The sequence below is a fragment of the Gadus chalcogrammus genome, chromosome 5 (assembly GCF_026213295.1).
Source record: "Gadus chalcogrammus isolate NIFS_2021 chromosome 5, NIFS_Gcha_1.0, whole genome shotgun sequence".
Taxonomy (NCBI): domain Eukaryota; kingdom Metazoa; phylum Chordata; class Actinopteri; order Gadiformes; family Gadidae; genus Gadus; species Gadus chalcogrammus.
Genome location: NC_079416.1, coordinates 13,882,887 through 13,901,495, shown reverse-complemented (window position 1 = coordinate 13,901,495; position 18,609 = coordinate 13,882,887). Strand labels below are relative to the sequence as shown.

Sequence of the window (18,609 nt, the reverse complement as noted above, 5' to 3'; positions counted from 1 at the left end):
CACTCAAACACGGCGAGATACATGATTGACGGCTGGAAACCAAATATTGGGCTCTGGATTCACGCTCGCTCCTCCCTCGCGGAGTGCGCTGCGGCCAATGGCGTGGCTCTCCTGCAGCCAGACCCCGGTGTCTCCTCGCTTCAGTCCCGCAGAGTAAAAGTCACGTTGGAACCGAGAGGGGCGAGCGATCCTCTTACAGCTGCTGTCAGACATTCGATCGCGTTCGCATGGCGAGAAGGTAACTTGATCGGCCAGAGGAAGGCTTGGCGAAACCAGGGAGGAGTGACTTACCGGGAAGGCTTGAAAAATGTCTTCTTCTCTCAGAGAAGTCACAACAGCGAATGACATCAAGAAGGAAAATGTAAAGTCGGACAAAGGAGAGTGCATCAAGCTGCTCGCTCTGGACACCGCGGAGTTGTCTATGGAGCGAAGCGCAACTTCGCACCCAGACACGGTCCACGGGGATCTACTGGTGAGCGCCTCCTCCTCGCTGGCCTTTTCCCCGGAGCAAGTGGCGTGCGTGTGCGAGGCGTTGCAACAGGGAGGCAATGTGGACCGGCTGGCCAGGTTTCTATGGTCCTTACCGCAGAGTGACCTGTTACGCGGCAACGAGAGCATACTGAAGGCGCAGGCCCTGGTGGCGTTCCACCAGGCCCGCTACCAGGAGCTGTACAGCATCCTGGAGAACCACAGCTTCAGCCCCTCCAACCACTCGGCGCTGCAGGACCTGTGGTACAAGGCGCGCTACACCGAGGCGGAGAAGGCGCGCGGGAGACCCCTGGGCGCCGTGGACAAGTACCGTCTCCGGAGGAAGTACCCTCTGCCTCGGACTATCTGGGACGGGGAGGAGACCGTGTATTGTTTCAAGGAGAGGTCCCGGAACGCACTGAAGGATCTGTACAAGCACAACCGGTACCCATCTCCCGCGGAGAAGAGGAACTTGGCCAAGATCACGGGACTCTCCTTGACTCAGGTCAGCAACTGGTTCAAGAACCGGCGGCAGCGGGACAGGAACCCGTCCGAGGCGCAGTCCAAGAGGTAATACACGTTCAATACGCGCTGTTTTTTCCTGTGCGTAAACACAACCAAAAGTAATCCTAATGTTGAACAGCACCAACATTGAATATTGAAATAGAGGCAGGAGGAATCGCGATAGTTTGCAGTCACACTAATGAACGCTGTTTCAAGTTGACCTTAACGCAGCCTGACAGCCCCAATCATTAACTTAGAGGATTAAACTAATGCGTAAAGCGTATAGCGTTTGCCGCATGCTTATAATGTTTTGAAATATGAAGCGGTGGCCATTCAGATCAGGTTTCAAGTGCGTTCGCCTTTAGAGCATGGGAACTGTACAGGTCAGCCTAAACTAAAGCTATTTTAAATGTAATGTTGAATTAGGAATCAAGACCCGAATCAAACATATGACAGGAAATATGGAGCCCAACATATTCCAGACGAACCGTATTGATTATGAGTGTGTTTGTGTGTGGGCCTAAGAGTCTCCAGCGCATAAATCATTTATTATTACTTTGTTTTCCAAAAAGGGTTTTAAAGCTTCACCCTGAGCGTTCCCTTTCATCCATTTCAAAGATAGTAGAAAGACATACACGCTCTTTAATGTTTTCTTCTCTCGTACTCTGGCTCGCCCGCACCCAGCGGAGGTGACCTCTCTCTCTCTCTCTCTCTCTCTCTCTCTCTCTCTCTCTCTCTCTCTCTCTCTCTCTCTCTCTCTCTCTCTCTCTCTCTCTCTCTCTCTCTCTCTCTCTCTCTCTCTCTCTCTCTCTCTCTCTCTCTCTCTCTCTCTCTCTCTCTCTCTCGCTCCCTCATCCCCACACACAAACACGCCCCCACCCTCCGCTCTCCCTCTTCCGTATACTCTTCTCTCCCCCAGCTTGCTAAGTGTTCGTTTATTTTATTATCATTCCAAATGGGTATACTCTTTCTTCTTTCTTTCGTTGCCTACATTTTTTTTTATATGATCTTCTTCTGAAAAGACAATCAATCCTTAATATAAGGTCTAGGCCTACTCTATAAGAGTCTTCTCTTTTGCTCTTCGTGCCTCTTCATTCAGAAGTGGGGGAAATCTAGCTGCTTGAATCACTCTGGGAAAATTAGGATATTTTTTAAACCTATCATTGGCATAACCTTCTGCTAAGGAAAAAAGTTAAATCAGTAATGAGTAATTCAAGCAAGTAATGGGGGGGAAAAAAACAAGAAAAGAAAGAAGAACGGCCTACATATTTCTCGGGCCATTTGTTCTCTGCTGGCATTTGTCACGCCGGAATTTAGTGCGCCAAATGGCTTCCAAGTGGCGGCCGAGGCGCTCCGTGTTATTTGTGTCCAGATGGGAGGGCTTTCACGGTCGAAACAGTACTACTATACGTCTATGTCTTCTTAAATGGTGTATAACTCTCCTCTCCCTGGAAACTCATTTTCCGGTTATGTGAGAAAAAAAAGAAATATGGTTTTAGGGGAGCTTCTGCTTTGTAGCCTAATTTACTTGTTTTATTTCTAAATACCAAATTAACATCAGGTAATTATCTGATATCATCAAATTTCTTCTCTACTGGAAAAACGTAAATAAAAAGGAGCAAATATCAATTTGAAGACAAGTAGCACAGCGAGAAAGATAATATTATATTCATTATAAACAGCATTGGATTTTAGCCGCCTGTCGCCTCACTTTAATGTTTAGGTGGTTTGCATTGAAATGCTGGTTAGTTTGTGGCCTGAATTTGTTGACAAGCCCTCAACCCTGAGGTGCTTCAGACCTGCATCCAGGTTCCCTGATCTTCTTCTAACAGCTCAGCCTGTTGGACGACGATGGGACATCTGCATTGTGTATATTCTTTATAGAAAGAGTAATATCTCATCGTCAGCATCCTTTTCTTCTGACAAACGTACTGATTGTAAGTCACTTTGGATGAAATCGTCGCCCTAAATGTTAATGTAAACCTACCGTGCTAGAGGCGTCTCAGAGCCTCCTCAGAGCGTTGTTTTGACCGGCTCTCCCTCCCTCTGTCCGCCATGTTTCAGTGAGTCGGATGGGAACCACAGCACGGAGGACGAGTCCAGCAAAGGCCAGGAGGAGCTCTCCCCCCGTCCCCTCTCCAACTCCTCCGACGGGACCATCACCCACGGCAACGCCCCCCTCCACGGGGGGTCCCTGGACGGCGGCGGCGTGGTCATCCAGCAGATCGGGGACATCAAGATGCCCCCCCACTCGGGCAGTGGCGGCCTCTACAACGGGGGCCTGGGGAGCGGCAACGGCAACGGCGGCGCCTTCCACACCGGCGGCTCGCCGTACCTCCACGGCCCGGGGAACATCCTTTTCAACGGGCTGAACCTGGGCCTGCAGCCGCTGGCCTTCAGCCCGCTGCGGCCCAACGGAGGGGTGCTGCTGGGCTGCCCCGGGATGGACATGCAGATGGGGCAACAGGGACAGGACAAGGGGCTGGGAGGGTCCCCCGAGGACTCGAACCTGCAGTACAGCCCCTACTCCGCGGGCTGCGGCAGCGGGGGGGACGTGAAGCTGGAGGGGGTCCACGGCATGGGGGGGGTCCAGAACGGGGGCGCCTCCGTGCTGACCTTCAGCTCCTCGTCGGGCGGGCTCCACATGGGGGGCTACGGCCTGGTGGGGGGGCCCGGTGCCGGGTCGGACGGGGACAGAGCCACGCTGCTGGACCGGGACGTGGGTCTTCCTCCCCTGCAGCTCCCCTCAGCCTCCTCCTCCTCCTCCTCCATAGCACAAGGTGGGTTTCCAGGAAACATGGCCGACGCGTGGGTACAGCTCAGTGGCATCCACCCACCGGTCTCCCACTGATGGATCAAAAGTCCCACTTTGTTTATGCATATTTTATACACACTTTAAGCCCGGGGTCGGAGCTAACGCCAGGCCCAGTACAGCCTTCGTACAGAGTTTCCGTTTAATGTTGCAAACACAACAGTCAGCCGATAGCTCAGAGCTGATTTGGTCTTGGCTGGTTTGTGTTTGGGCCTGAGCCCAAGTTACTGCATATAAAACACATGGACAGACACACACACACACACACACAAATTCCCATGCGGACACAAACACATACACAATCGACCACAACGGTGGTCCCTTCTAAGCCCGGGAGAGGAATAGAATCCAGGATCTCCAGTCAGCATCACTCATCATCATTACACTCTTGATTTCCAGACCTGGCGGAGGGGAATGTGTTTCATACAATCAGCCGGCCAAGAGAGGCACTCATGGGGGCAGCAGACCTACAGCACTTACTCTGACATGAAGCAGAGAGCGTACACACCGATAAATAATCAGGGAGATTTAGGGAAAATAAACCTTTATGTTGTTCCTTGGCGGGCTTTAACCATAGCCACCTCCCCCCCCCCCCCCTCCCCGAAGCGTTCAGGGTTCCCCAAGGTCAAACCCCAATACCGCTAAGTGTGTGAGACACACAGCAGCCATGAAGGGGTCCTGCTGCTCGTTAGACTTGCTCACAGAGAAGGTGCGTCATCGAGCGTCAGCGGAAGAGACTCCTGATCCAAGTGCGACGTGTTATTATGGCGTTATGCTAGGTGTGCTACGACTGATGGTGTCCCTGCCCCCCCCCCCCCCCCCCCCCACCCTCCAGGTAACATGCCGCTGAACAACGTCAGCTCCTCCTCCGAGGACTCCTTCCAGCAGCAGGACAAGCTGAGCATGGCCCCGCTGCACCACAGCACCGTGCTGTACAGCATGGGCGGCGGTGGCAGCCACGCCTCCATCAAGAAGGAGCCCCAGGAGGGCGGGGGCGGGGGCTACGCCTCCTACCACCACGGCCTCCACCTGGACCCCAACGGGCAGGTCAGCTACGCCCCCGGCCACGGGGAGGGGCCCCGGCCGCGGCACAACGTCAGCTCGTCCAGCCCCGAGCCGGAGGTGTACACCACCCTCACGGTCAGCACCCCCCTCATGGCCCAGACGGACCCCAACGGGCACCACCTGCAGCCCCACTCAGAGTACCCGTCGAGCGCTGCCCACCTGCTGGCCGCCACCATGAACAGCGGCTACATGAGCCTGTCGGAGGGCAAGGGGGAGGGCGTGCGCGGGGTGAGCGACATGGTGCGGGCCATGTGCGGGGAGATGGAGGCGGTGGAGGGGAAGGAGCTGGCCAAGCTACAGACAGTGCAGATGGACGAGGACATGGCCGACCTTTAGGGGCGGGGGGGCAGCCTCTCTGCAAAGCACTCCCGTCCACTCCCCCCCAAGCCCCGTCCGTGAAATTCTGAATCTTTTTACTTTTGTGTGTGTGTGTGTGTGTGTGTGTGTGTGTTTGTGTGTGCGTGTGTGTGTGTGCGTGTGTGTGTGCGTGTTTGTGTGTTTTTTTTTACCATTCATTTCCTTGAAATGTTAAATTATTTGCAGGCATCGTGTTCCTTGGACTCTTCCGGTGCGCTGCGTACACACAAGCACATTTGGTTCACACTGTGAGCCCCGCATGTGTCGCCTCCTATCTCGTCTCTAGATTGTTTTTCAAGCTCTAGCCATAAAACACAACGTTACAACTGTTACTCGCGCCGTGAAGTTGAGCCTCGTTTTAAATGTGCATTTTTATAGACGACACCTGCTCCTTCCTGTTGAGTGAACGTGATGTGCCGGAGCAGGTGTTGGAGCGCCCCAAGTCATGTGACCGGGATGTGGCTCCAAACTAAATGCGTCACGCGGGTCAAACCATAAAGGTCATTCGGAAGGGGGAAGAGTGAAAGCATCTCAATGAAAATAGTCGCTTAAACCACTACAGCTTTACCAAAGGGCTGCACACACACACACGGTAATAGGTCTCGCATTAGCACAAAATGCTGTTGATCTGTGCAATGTCTTACCTCAGTGAGCACCTCGATTACTTAACTCCTCCAGTGACTGGCAATCCAACCTTTTGTTCCTTTTGGAATCACCTGGGAAAGATCAATTGTGTGTTGATGTTAACGGTGATAAAAACAACAAACTAACATGAATGTGCCTTTCAGCAACACAGAATGTCCTGTTGCATCGTTCCGTATTGGTGTTCACTCCACCATGATGACACTTGAACCGATTGGGACTGTATGTTGTTTTAAGAAGCCCCTCTATTGTGCTAGGCGGCTCAAACAAACACCCTAACCAATGTATGCAATTTAACTCGCTGAATCTCATTCAAGATCCAAAGAGTAACTGGCGAGACCAAGAAATGAAATGTGATCAAAAGGTCAGACTAACATTTGATCGCTTTTTCACCGTCTATTGTTTATAATCCTGCAGCTCAAAGTATGTTATCTAGGTTTGACAAAGCTGTCATGTTACATTTTGCTGTGTCTCTCAAATTGTTAATAAAACATAAAAGATATTTTTCCAAATAGCCCAAAGCGATCTGCTGTGTGTCTAGGGACGTGTAAGGCGCTAGAGTGAGCAGCAGTGAGCCCGGTTGGAGTAGACACAACTACGTGTGTGGGTGGATGTTGTATCCTCTGACTCTACATATGTCCCGTTGCAAAAAAAAAACAGCACACTGATGTCGTGAAATATTCGTGCCTTTGTTCTTTTCTTAATTATTATTTGTATGCAAATGTGATCAGCCCTGGGTAGAAGTAAAGGGAATGACATCACAGCGCTGGAGACTCAAGCTATTGCTCCACAGGCACATTTCTGGGCTGCCAGGGATAGACGTGAGAATGTGAACCCCATTTGTCAAAGTTGTCTAGTGCTTCTGAAAGTACTTAAATACATGACCATAAGAGAACATTTCAACCCTATGGCCAACATATGTAGCTCTGACTCATCCATACTGTGTTCCCCTTACTGAGTGGGGAGGAAGCTCTCTTCCTAGTTGGTTGAAGGACTGTACTAATGCAGTAATATCAAGTCAACTCTCAACCAACTTTTTAAATTAATTATTTCTCAGATAAGAATGCAGTCATGAGTTTATTTCAAAAAGCCCAAACAATTTTAATCATGGAGGTGTTATTATAATTGCAATTAATCTGAACCCTTAATAAAAAATATTGACCATGAGTAAAATATAGAGAGTAATTTAATTATGTAGAATTTACTACCTAGTTACAAATATTGATAGTATGATCGTTCATTTTCTCTGATCTTTCTCATTATTAATTAGAAGTTTGTTAAGATTTATGAGAAGCATTACTTTGAAATCCTTACAGAAAAAGAGCCACCGGGAAATACTGGAAAACCATTGGTCATTTCTCCCCCTTTTTTAAATCTTAGTTTGGAATTTTTGTTTATCTGAAATGATGTGAATGTATTTTTCTAAATGTCCATACTGCAATAAAAGTTTATATTTATAAAAATATGAAAATTACATATTTCTTTTTTCTCACAAGTGCATTATCATCTGTATCCCATGGCACTTTCTTTATATTTTTATAGTTTCGGTTATTCAATATTTCTGTAATGCATCAAAGTTTACGACACACAATACACATATGTCCTCCCTGCATTTAAGAGGCCATGTAGCCAAATGTTTCTGTGATGGGAGGGCGGCTGGCAGCCAGTAATCCAGCGAGCCCAGTGCTGTTTTCTGATCACTTGCACATGCCTAGAGGCCTGGAGTTCATTAGCTCTCCTCCTCTCCTCTCAGCCCCCGTAATTCAAATAAACAGCAATGAGATTTCCAGAGGTAGACATCTTATGGGTGGGGGGTCTGGGGCTCAGTCCTGTCCAGTCGTTTCCAGTCGGCCTAATGCTGAACAACACCCCAACCACCCACCACACACGCACAATAACACACACACAGACACACACAAACACAGACACAGACACACACACACACACACATGCAAGAAACATATAGGCATGCAGGCACACATACACACACACACACACACACACACACACAAACACACACACACACACACACACACACACACACACACACACACACACACACACACACATGCCAGAAACATATAGGCATGCAGGCACACACACACACACACACACACACACACACACACACACACACACACACACACACACACACACACACACACACACACACACACACACACACACACACACACACACACACACACACACACACACACATGCTAGAAATATATAGGCTTGCAGGCACACACACATACACACACACACACACACACACACACACACACACACAGGCACATACATGCATACTTCCAAACAGGCGAAAATGAGGTGCTGTCAGTCACAGACACTGGATCCGCGGCCAGAGCGAGGCTGAACAGTTTAAATGACTTGGGGGATCCTCCATGATTCAGGCGATCCACCCAACACGGCTCCCCAGGGGCAGGCCACTAAACCTGGGATTAGCTGGAGAGAGAGAGCCGGACCCGGAGAGGAACCAAAGCGGCCCTCGTAATAATGTGGAATTTGATGTTGTTTTATCCTTACCTTCATATTTTTATATAAGGTGTACGTTACAGTTTTTGGTTTTTATGCTTTTTCTCGAAATAAAAGCAGGATACTGCACAAAAACGGGCCGGATTGCTCCGTTGCTAAACTGATGATGCTTATAGAAATGCATTTAAAACTGAATTATTGGGGGGGGAATTAAAAAACAAAAAACGGTTTTAGTTTTCATTGCTTGTTTTCAGTTGCCAAATCCATGTAGTGAGTCAGGCCAGGAGGAAACTCTACCTGCGGCCGAGGGATAGGAAGGGTTGGGAAACTGTGATCCAACTGATGACCCAAATAAACAGACGCTGTTTGTCTGAGCTCGCTGTTGGGGCACCGAGAGACACACACAGAGAAGGGGGAGGGAGAGAGGGAGGGAGGGGAGGGAGGGAGAGGCAGGGGGGGGGGGGGATAAGGTTACCTGTGCACAGGTGACCTCGCGGCCATGGGCATTGGATTAGCTGATTGGTAGGTATCAGGTGACTCCTCCTGTAATATTGAAGAGGCTGAAAACAGCTTTGTTGGAGTCCGGGACAATGTGCCATTTGCAACAGGAGCTGCTGCTGCCTCGGTCTCACGGGGAGGGGGGCGGTGTGGGCTCAGTCCACCAGGCTGAGTTCTACCTGCTAGTCAGGTGACCGGACCGGGGGGGGTGGGGGGCGGCCTAAGGTGCAGCACCTTCTGCTGGAACAGTTAACGTTTGTTCTAAATATTATCTTGATTGTAATGATTCATTCATGCATTTATAATATTTGATTTATCATTTGTTAATTGATTATATTACTGGATGATTGAATAGAAAGACCAGGTGAGGACTGCTGCGCCAGTCAGGGATGCTAGTCCCACGCGTGCAAACAGACCACCTTAAAACCAGAAGAAAAACATCACCTCCCCCACCTTCACCTCCACCACCACCTCCACCACCACCACCTCCACCACCACCACCACCACCACCTTCACCACCACCACCACTACCAACAACTCCAGCACCTCCAACACCACCACCACCATCACCACCACCACCATCACCACCACCACCACCACCTCCACCACCACCTCCACCACCACCACCACTACCCCCTTACAACCACCACCTCCACCACCTCCACCACCTCCACCACCGCCTCCACCACCCAGTCTCCTACCCTTACCCCTCCAGAACCCGGGTCTTATTAAAAACGCTGACCTCTGATCTTTGAGACGGTTTCAAAGCTGACATTTAATGCGACGCAGCAGACTGCAAGCCGCATGTAACCAGAGCCGCCGGGCGCCGTTCTACTCTGCTCCGCGTCCCACTAATGAGAGGCCAGGGGTCGCTGGGGGGGGGGGGGGGCTGGGGGGCGAGGGCCAGACCCTCCACTACCTCGCTCCCCTCTCCCCTGGCCCAGGAGAAGCCCCCCCGCTCCTCTCTTACATCAACAGAGGTTCTCTGAGGCCAGAGCGTGACCGCGGCTCCACGGTGGACGCACAGAGCAGAGTGAGCTCTTGAACGCAGCGGCCACCAAATAAATGTCAGTTACATTTGTGGGTTCCGCCCTTACCCCCACCCACCCACCTCCCTCTTCTGATAATTGAGCCGTTCTTGCCAGAGGGAGAGGAAGAAAAGAAGAAAAAAAATACGAGGATATATGCACACATGTCCAGTCCATCATCCTGCAGCCTGGGAAGAGAAAGATACGACTTGGTGAGATTCACTGGCTCGGTTCTGCCCAATAAGGACAACGTCTACCATATGTGAGCTAATGGTCTGAGCCTCAATGCAATGGCCGCCCCCGTACACGTGTTTTATTACACTGCACACTGGGTCTGGGTGTGTGTGTGTGTGTGTGTGTGTGTGTGTGTGTGTGTGTGTGTGTGTGTGTGTGTGTGTGTGTGTGTGTGTGTGGGGGGGGGGGGGGGGGGGGGGGGGGAAAGAAAAAGAGGGGAGGGGGCGGAGAGAGAGAAAGAGAGAGGGACAGAGACAGAGAGAGAGAGAGAGAGAGAGAGAGAGAGAGAGAGAGAGAGAGAGAGAGAGAGAGAGAGAGAGAGAGAGAGAGAGAGAACCTACACACATCTAGTTGAAATGGGATAGCTGAGAGGCACCAGCTGGACGGCTGCATCATGCCCACACAATGCCGGACCGATGATATTTCCCAGAACGCACCGCAAACAGGAGCAACACCAGCACGGCTCCGACATGACGAGTGAAGCTTTTTCATTGACTTTCATCAATAAAAGGGCCGTTTAACGTGGTAAAGATAAATGACCAACAAATGTCCTATTTATTGCATCATAGTTTTTAAATTGTGTTTTTTGAAAAATAACATAATGTAGGGCTTCGTGCTCTGTGTTTATTTAAAGACTCGTGTTTTATTAGTCTTATCTACGGGGCATCAGTAAGGTTGTCTACCGCCTGGCGCCCTCTCTCTGCAGCCGGACCCGAGTTGGAACGCAGCCCATTAAAACGCTCACATGTCGCCCTGTTTACGAGTTGGTTCTCTCAATTGTTTTCTTATTTGTTCTTCTGGCTATATAACAAAATAAATGTCGAAATATTGTCTGCGTCAATGTGCCCTGAGGCCTATTTCGCGAAGAGTCCTCCTACTGTAAGAGCCGGGGCCATGATTGCATATTTGTGGAGGTGGCCCTCGGAGGAAATGCGTAATGATGGTGATGGGGGCCAACCCCAGCACACTTGTACCAGGTCTAATTTTCCAACATGACAGGAAGCTCTGTTAAGCTGATAATTGCAGCTCCAATTTCATTTAACTCACTCACGTCAACAGTTTTGTTTTGAGAAAGCAGGGCCCTTCGAGGGGCCTTGATGGAATAACACCTGACTGCGGCTTTGATAGACTTAGATTTGAGATATTAACCTACAGCAGAATTAGGTAGATCCAAAAAGTTGTGATGATATGATAAATTTTAATTTTCGAATTATTAATTCATTTCAAATATGAGCATATAATTAATTACCTTAGAGGAAATAAATGCGGGTAAGAGACTTAATTAATTTCTAAAGATGTCAAATATTTTACAGAATTGTATTAACAATTTCCAGATTTTTAGTAGAATAAAGACATCATTTCTCGTGACTTGCCTTAAACGCAATCGCAATGAAATTGAAATGGAAAATGTTACCTTTCCAAGTCCTTTTAAAGTTCATCCCCCAAACTGTGGCCCACAGCTGACACAGCATTTTGATTTAGATACAGCAAGAAAAACATCTGCTTTGGCCTACTTTAATGGACCACGTCTTGTCTGCGGAGCTACATTTTCCTTTTTTCCCTTTTTTTAATAAGCTGTATAATAGTAAACGTGGTCTTTTGAATGTGACGTTTTTATGGACTGTTTTCTGGTGTTTTGAGTTCGTCTTTTGTCTGTCTCTCTGTTGCCGTCCACCGGGGCTGTGGTGCGGGTCTGTCGCCGGCCGTCATCCCCCTCGGCCCGGGGGCAGAGAGAGGGAGAGACCCACATCTTGAAGTGATCCCGACCTGAGACGGAGGGCCCGTCCCCCCGGCTTCTCGGGTTAAAGGAGAAGGCCCTCCGCAATGTGCTAGAGATATTAGGGAAACTGGAGCCCCGCTCATCAGACAGCTCATTTGTCGAGGCTCTGCGGATCAGACTGGGAGGAGGAGGAAGGGAGCCCGCAGCATCACTCCGAACATCCAATCACATGTCGATATGAATCACAACAACTGGAGCGAATTATGGAGGCCTTCAGGAATGTTAATGCGTTGATTATTGAATCTACAAATGTAAGCCATGAATTTAAAAAAAACAGAACGAACCCATCCTAATAAAATATTTTTGGGCAAATGGAGACACACATTCATTGTTTCACGCAAATTAAAATGTATAGAATCGAATGACCAGTCCGGTAGGTTTTCCTTAATGCCCCACGGCCTTAACCCTGATTTAGGATTAATAAAGAATAACAGGCTTGTATGCAGATGAGAACACGTGGAGTTGAACTGTCTTTGATTCGGAGAGTGGAGATGCCCAGCCTGTCTCTCTTTCCATCCGCTTGTTTTTCCAGGTGGCTGACACCAAAAAACAACAACACCCTCATCTCTGAGTGAAGGTCTATTGGCATCACTCGATGCAATCAAATCATTCTAAAATACGTTTTTGCAGTAAAGCACATTTTCCAGACCCGGCTATGATCCTTAACATATTGCCCGAGAATCAGATTTCAAATCCCGGAGCAGATAAGGAAACGTGATCCACGGGCTCCGACTCGGAGACCGAGCAGTGACACACAGAACTCATTTACTAATGGGTGGTTTGGGGTTTCAGGCCGCGGACCTGCGACAGTGCTCTGCTCATGGGCCCTGGAGGAGACGGGGCGGGTAAATCATTCATGTGGACGATATGAATTCAACGTGTCTGCAAAATAAAATTAAGAGGCAGCAAAGCAAAGTAGAAACGTCTTGTTCTTAACAATAAGTATACTTTTTTTAACTGGGTTACGAATGATTTGTTCACACATTGACATAAGCCCTATAAAATAACACATGGAACATCCCTAAATATAATACACATTTGTGTAATGTGCATTTCAAATATGGGAATATTGATCACTATTAGTCAACATAGATTTCCAACATTTATAAAAATACACTTCCCATAAATAATGAATCATGACTATTATCTATGATAGATATTTATATTATAGAATCGACTAGCCTATTATTATCAACCCAACCCCCCCACACACACACAAACACACCAAAATACCCGCACACACAACCACATACAAGCACACACACACAAACACACACACACACACACACACACACACACACACACACACACACACACACACACACACACACACACACACACACACACACACACACACACACACACACACACCAAAACACACACACACACACACACACACACACACACACCAAAACACCCGCACAAACACACACACACACACGCACATAGTCATTGGAGCACAACAATTGCTACTCATCAGGTAGGTTGGCTCGTAAACGAACACAAGGCCTATAGCAATAATAAGACGTTATTAAACTATATCACCTCGTAAAAATTACTACATAATTAATAGACCGTGCACTTTACCTACAATCTGCACTTTATTAATAATTGCGGGGGTTCCCAGTCAACTCATCTGTATATGAAACAGCCTGATACCTGGGGCAGTTTGGAGGCACGTTAAAATGCCTTTAAGAGCTCTGTAATAACTGATTAGCATTTAGGTGTTCCGCTGCCCCCCTCCTGGCCCACGGTGGAACGGGACTGGGGGTGGAGCGCTCCGGTTTCAGCCCTGACGCACTGCCTCTGGGGAGGAAACGGAGCTGCAAACTCACTTCTGCTCGGCTGCCAGGGTATAGGGCAGCGGGAGAGCCAATCAACGAATCGCACAGACTCCCTTTAAGCCTGACATATCTCCAACAGGAACAAATTGTCCCAACAATCAACATTTGAATCTCCCGTGCGCATCGGCGGTGCAGTGCGTATCGCACGGACGGGCTGCGGTGTTTTGGAGACACGACAATAAATCAGCAGCCATAGAGAGAAACAGCTCGACAGTACCGCCGTCGTTTTGGATATCAGCATCGACTCTGCGCGGAGGAGTGTGTAGACATGTCTATATTACCGTCCTTCGGTTTTACGCAGGAGCAAGTGGCCTGCGTGTGCGAGGTCCTCCAGCAAGGGGGGAACCTGGAGCGGCTAGGGCGGTTCCTCTGGTCCCTGCCCGCCTGCGACCACCTCCACAAGAACGAGAGTGTCCTCAAAGCCAAGGCGGTGGTGGCCTTCCACCGGGGCAACTTCAGGGAGCTCTACAAGATCCTTGAGAGCCACCAGTTCTCGCCGCACAATCACCCGAAGCTGCAGCAGCTGTGGCTGAAGGCGCACTACGTGGAGGCGGAGAAGCTGCGTGGCCGGCCGCTCGGAGCGGTGGGGAAGTACCGCGTGAGGAGGAAATTCCCCCTGCCACGCACTATATGGGACGGCGAGGAGACCAGCTACTGCTTTAAGGAGAAGTCCAGGGGCGTTCTAAGGGAATGGTACACGCACAACCCTTACCCGTCTCCCCGGGAGAAGCGGGAGCTAGCCGAGGCCACCGGGCTGACCACCACGCAGGTCAGCAACTGGTTCAAAAACCGGCGCCAGAGGGACCGGGCGGCCGAAGCCAAAGAAAGGTTCGTCCCCATAAAGTTGTGGTTCTTATTATTATATCTGATCTGGAGCTCTGACTTTCATCAGGAGAAATATTCCTCCCAGATAAGAGCTGATATTCGCATGCCATCGTTGAGTTTTTATTTGAATTTTTAATTAAACACGGATTGTTTTGCAGCAAACTGAATTATTAGCTCAGACAAGAAACTTCACTGAACCTTGACCAGGAGCTCCTCTAGTTATGACGTTGTGCGGGGAATATTTAATCACATCAATATTTTACATTATTTTTATTTTTATACGCTTGAACCCCGAATTGTTTGTCATCTCCTCTCGGATACTGCTTTTATATCGGCTAACTTAATATAGAGTTATATATATATGATGCTTTTTAAAAAATAAGGCAAGAGTATAACTGCATAAGATATAAAACATCCCTCGAATTTAAATGGCTTGTATTTAAATACATTTGTTGTTTAAATGTGATATATATATATATATATGTATATATATATATGTATATATATAAATATATACATAAATATTTATACCAGCTTGACCTAGATGTTATTTAAGGCCCTAGTTGTGTTTTCTCCAGGCCTGTGATTTAGTGAGGTGTGTTCACGGTTCTGTTGATCTGACACGTTTATTTACTTCCAGGGAAAACAGTGAAAACAACAACAGCGGCAACAACAAACAGAACCAGCTGTCTCCGCTGGACGGCGGGAAGTCGCTCATGTCCAGCTCGGAGGACGAGTTCTCCCCCCCGCAGAGCCCCGACCACAGCTCGGTGCTTTTGCTCCAGGGGAACATGTCCCATCCCGGGGCCTCGTCCTACCCCATGTCGGGGCTCGGAGGGCCGCAGTCGGTCCACGGCCTGCACGGACACCCGCACCAGCTCCAAGACTCGTTGCTGGGACCGCTGACTTCCAGCCTTGTGGATCTAGGCTCGTAAGAGCTACGTCCGATTCGATTTGGCAAAAAGAAAGACTGATAACTGTATCAGAAACTGTATCAAATTCACCACATATATGGAATAACACAATATAATAGACTGACGTATCTGTTGTTAATTTGGTTAAATACAACAACATTCGTTTATGCGCTTAATCCATCCTATACCCTCCATGGGCTCTGAGGTCTCCTTACTCTTCTGCCTAGAAACTACAACCCTCTTCGGAACTCTTAACTCAACGAAACACTTAACTGGTCTGCCCCTTTGCTTAATTTATGATATTTTGTTAAAATAATAAAGATTTATAGCAATTCCCTGCTATGGAAACTAATACGCAACGTTTTCGTTAGAGTAATAATTAGTTTCCAATAAAACAAAATTAATCAATCTGTCGTATGTGTGTTATTTGTATAATTATTTTCTAGAGCATTTAATTAATGATCCGAAACGGGCACCCAGTAGGAATCTGGAAGCCAGAATTCATTTATAATTGATTATGCCAGACATTATTCGAATAAATAACATCACCTCGTTCAGGTAAAAACATAGTCACATTATTGAGGTAGAGTTTTGGCTATTTTTACGTGTTTTGTTCAATTTGTTTCAATAATGTAATTGTATTATTCTGCCTCAGCCTAATTTAAAAAAAAATCGATTTATTATACCAACAAATGTGTATGAACCATTACATTACCAGGCAGTATGTTGATATTATCAGGCTGTATGTTAATATTATCCGGCTGTATGTTGGCCTTTCAAAGCTGAGACTCAGACTCACAAGAAGAAATACTTAAATGTTCTTCAGCGCGATCTGTTTTTAATATCGTCTCTTTGCATGCATATTTAATTGAGCTTATTATTTAGAACGTGTCATCACCTGTACGTGTGTAAACAGGCTATCCATGCACGGCTCGTGCAGGCATGGGGTGCACGTGAGCCGTGCACGTAGAGGCTTCGAGCTGCGGATCACCGGGTCTCGAGCCTTGTTTACTTAACTCTGTCGGCTCACGCGGTTCCGGGCCATAAACCCAGTCCGCGTCCCGAAGCGGAGCGGGTCTCGACCGGGGGAGGCCCGTTGTCTTGTCATAAAAAAGGATTTATATCTGACAAGTTCTGTAAAGGGCCTACTTCAAAAAATAATTATTGTATACGCTTAAGTATATCCCCTGAACTTAGAATAACATGATAAAACACTGTCACTCATCTCTGACTTAACCTGTCATCGTCATAATCATTAACAGGAAAAACTAAAAGTTTGAAGAAGCCAAATACTTATACGTTGTATCAGTTAGACGCCAACTGCAAACTGACAACTATCAACTAACTAACGCAAGAAGAAGAAGAAGAAAACAACAACAACACTATAGTAGCTAATACCACTCCTACTCACAGCGACCAGAATACATCGACGTTCAGCCTGCTGCGTCAACACACCTTCAAATAATATGAACTACATAATACCAACAACTAAAACAGGATTAGACCATTCGTAGGGTGACAGAATAATAGAATGTGCGTATATACCCTCGAACCCTGAACAAATATTTTCGCTCCTTTGAGATTTTTTTTACTTTCTGTTAAAAGACACAAACAAATACAAGCCGTCGTGTGCTGCTCTCCCCGGCTCGCGTCAGGGTAAACGGTTTGGAGCGGAGAGGATTTCCTGACAATAATCTGAAACAGTCGTTGCTGCAGCGATGCCTGATTGCGAAGATTGCAGCGCTGCCGCGTTGAGCCGCTGGACCAATGGGAGGGCAGCTCTGACTCCATCAGACTCCCGGAGGCCCTGGGAGGCCTCTGTACACCTCTGACTCGATCCCAGTGCCTCCACAGCTCATCAGCTGCAGTGTTTCTGTCTACCTTCCCAATCTGCGCTCCTCTCCATACCAACATTTTGTTTTGGGATTCACACGAAAAGGTGGACATATTTTAAAATATTCTATTATTGCTGAAGGAATAAAAAAAAAAGACATGTTTAAGAAATATGTATCTATTATCTAGTACCTCTTTATATATATATATATATATATATATATATATATATATAATTAAAAAATGTAGACGGAACTAGGCTATCTATATAACTATATTTAAGAATTGTAGGCTAATGGTTTATATTTTCAATGTCGTCGTAACCAGCTCTGATTTGAAAATAACAAGCCTAAAACATTCCGACCATAATGCTAGAATCCAAAAACCTGAAACACCACTCAATCAAAAACAAAACAATAGATAGTTTCTCAGTAGGTGAACTCTCAACTTCATCCTTAAACAGCTGACTAAAGCGTCAGTCACAGACTAGATGGACCACATCCTAGCCCTTATGGAGATAAAGCTGATCACATCTCGTGTCTCTGTGTAGGTGAAGCGACTACAGTCACAGAATGGGACTCATTCCTCACCAGACACCCAACCTGACTGCAGCTACAGGGACCTTGCTCAGGGACACTGAGGACACAGGGATCAAACCCGGAACCTCTGGGCTGTAATCTAAACCCCCAGACCTCTAGAGCAGACTACCCCCCCCACGCCCCCCATAACTACGTGATGGATCATTTTATTGAATAAAACGAGAGCATGTTGAGCAGATCGTGGAATCAACCCGGGATTCATACCCGCTGCGTATCACATGACATGGGGCGCCCATCAGTCACCTTCAGGAAGTGTCAGAGACGGAATCAATTCACTATGGAAAGTCTGACGGAGGGGTAGACGGGTGGGGGTGAGGGGTGGGGGAGGGACTGTTTAATCATACTCTGATCCCCGTAGTTCCTGAACCCTGGTACTGTTCCCTATTTGTTTTCACGTGTGTGTGGGTGTATGTATATGTACTGTATTTGTATGTGTACGTGTGTATGTGTGTGTGTGTGTGTGCGTGTATGTGTGTTTGTATGTGTAGGTGTATGTGTGTGTGACTGTATATGTGTGTGTGTGTGTGTGTGTGTGTGTGTGTGTGTGTAAATATATATGTGAATCTATGTATTTGTGTGTGTGTTTATGTGTGTGTGTGTGTGTGTGTGTGTGTGTGTGTGTGTGTGTGTGTGTGTGTGTGTGTGTGTGTGTGTGTGTGTGTGTGTGTGTGTGTCTATGTGTGTGCGTTTGTCCTGTGGCTGAAGTGGTC

At 47.7% G+C, this 18,609-nt stretch overlaps 2 protein-coding genes across 2 annotated transcripts; both read left to right on the top strand.

Moving 5' to 3' along the window:
* Window positions 1-116: 116 nt before the first annotated feature.
* six4a (SIX homeobox 4a) lies at window positions 117-7,314 on the top strand. Its single transcript, XM_056591072.1, has 3 exons — window positions 117-1,038; window positions 3,037-3,752; window positions 4,620-7,314. The coding sequence occupies exons 1-3, from the start codon at window positions 308-310 to the stop codon at window positions 5,183-5,185; spliced, it is 2,013 nt and encodes a 670-aa protein (XP_056447047.1). The 5' UTR covers window positions 117-307; the 3' UTR covers window positions 5,186-7,314.
* A 6,414-nt stretch (window positions 7,315-13,728) lies between these two features.
* On the top strand, window positions 13,729-16,167 carry LOC130383123 (homeobox protein six1b). The gene is made up of 2 exons (XM_056591185.1): window positions 13,729-14,556; window positions 15,194-16,167. Exons 1-2 carry the CDS (start codon window positions 13,997-13,999, stop codon window positions 15,486-15,488), a joined length of 855 nt encoding a protein of 284 aa, XP_056447160.1. The 5' UTR covers window positions 13,729-13,996; the 3' UTR covers window positions 15,489-16,167.
* Window positions 16,168-18,609: the final 2,442 nt, after the last annotated feature.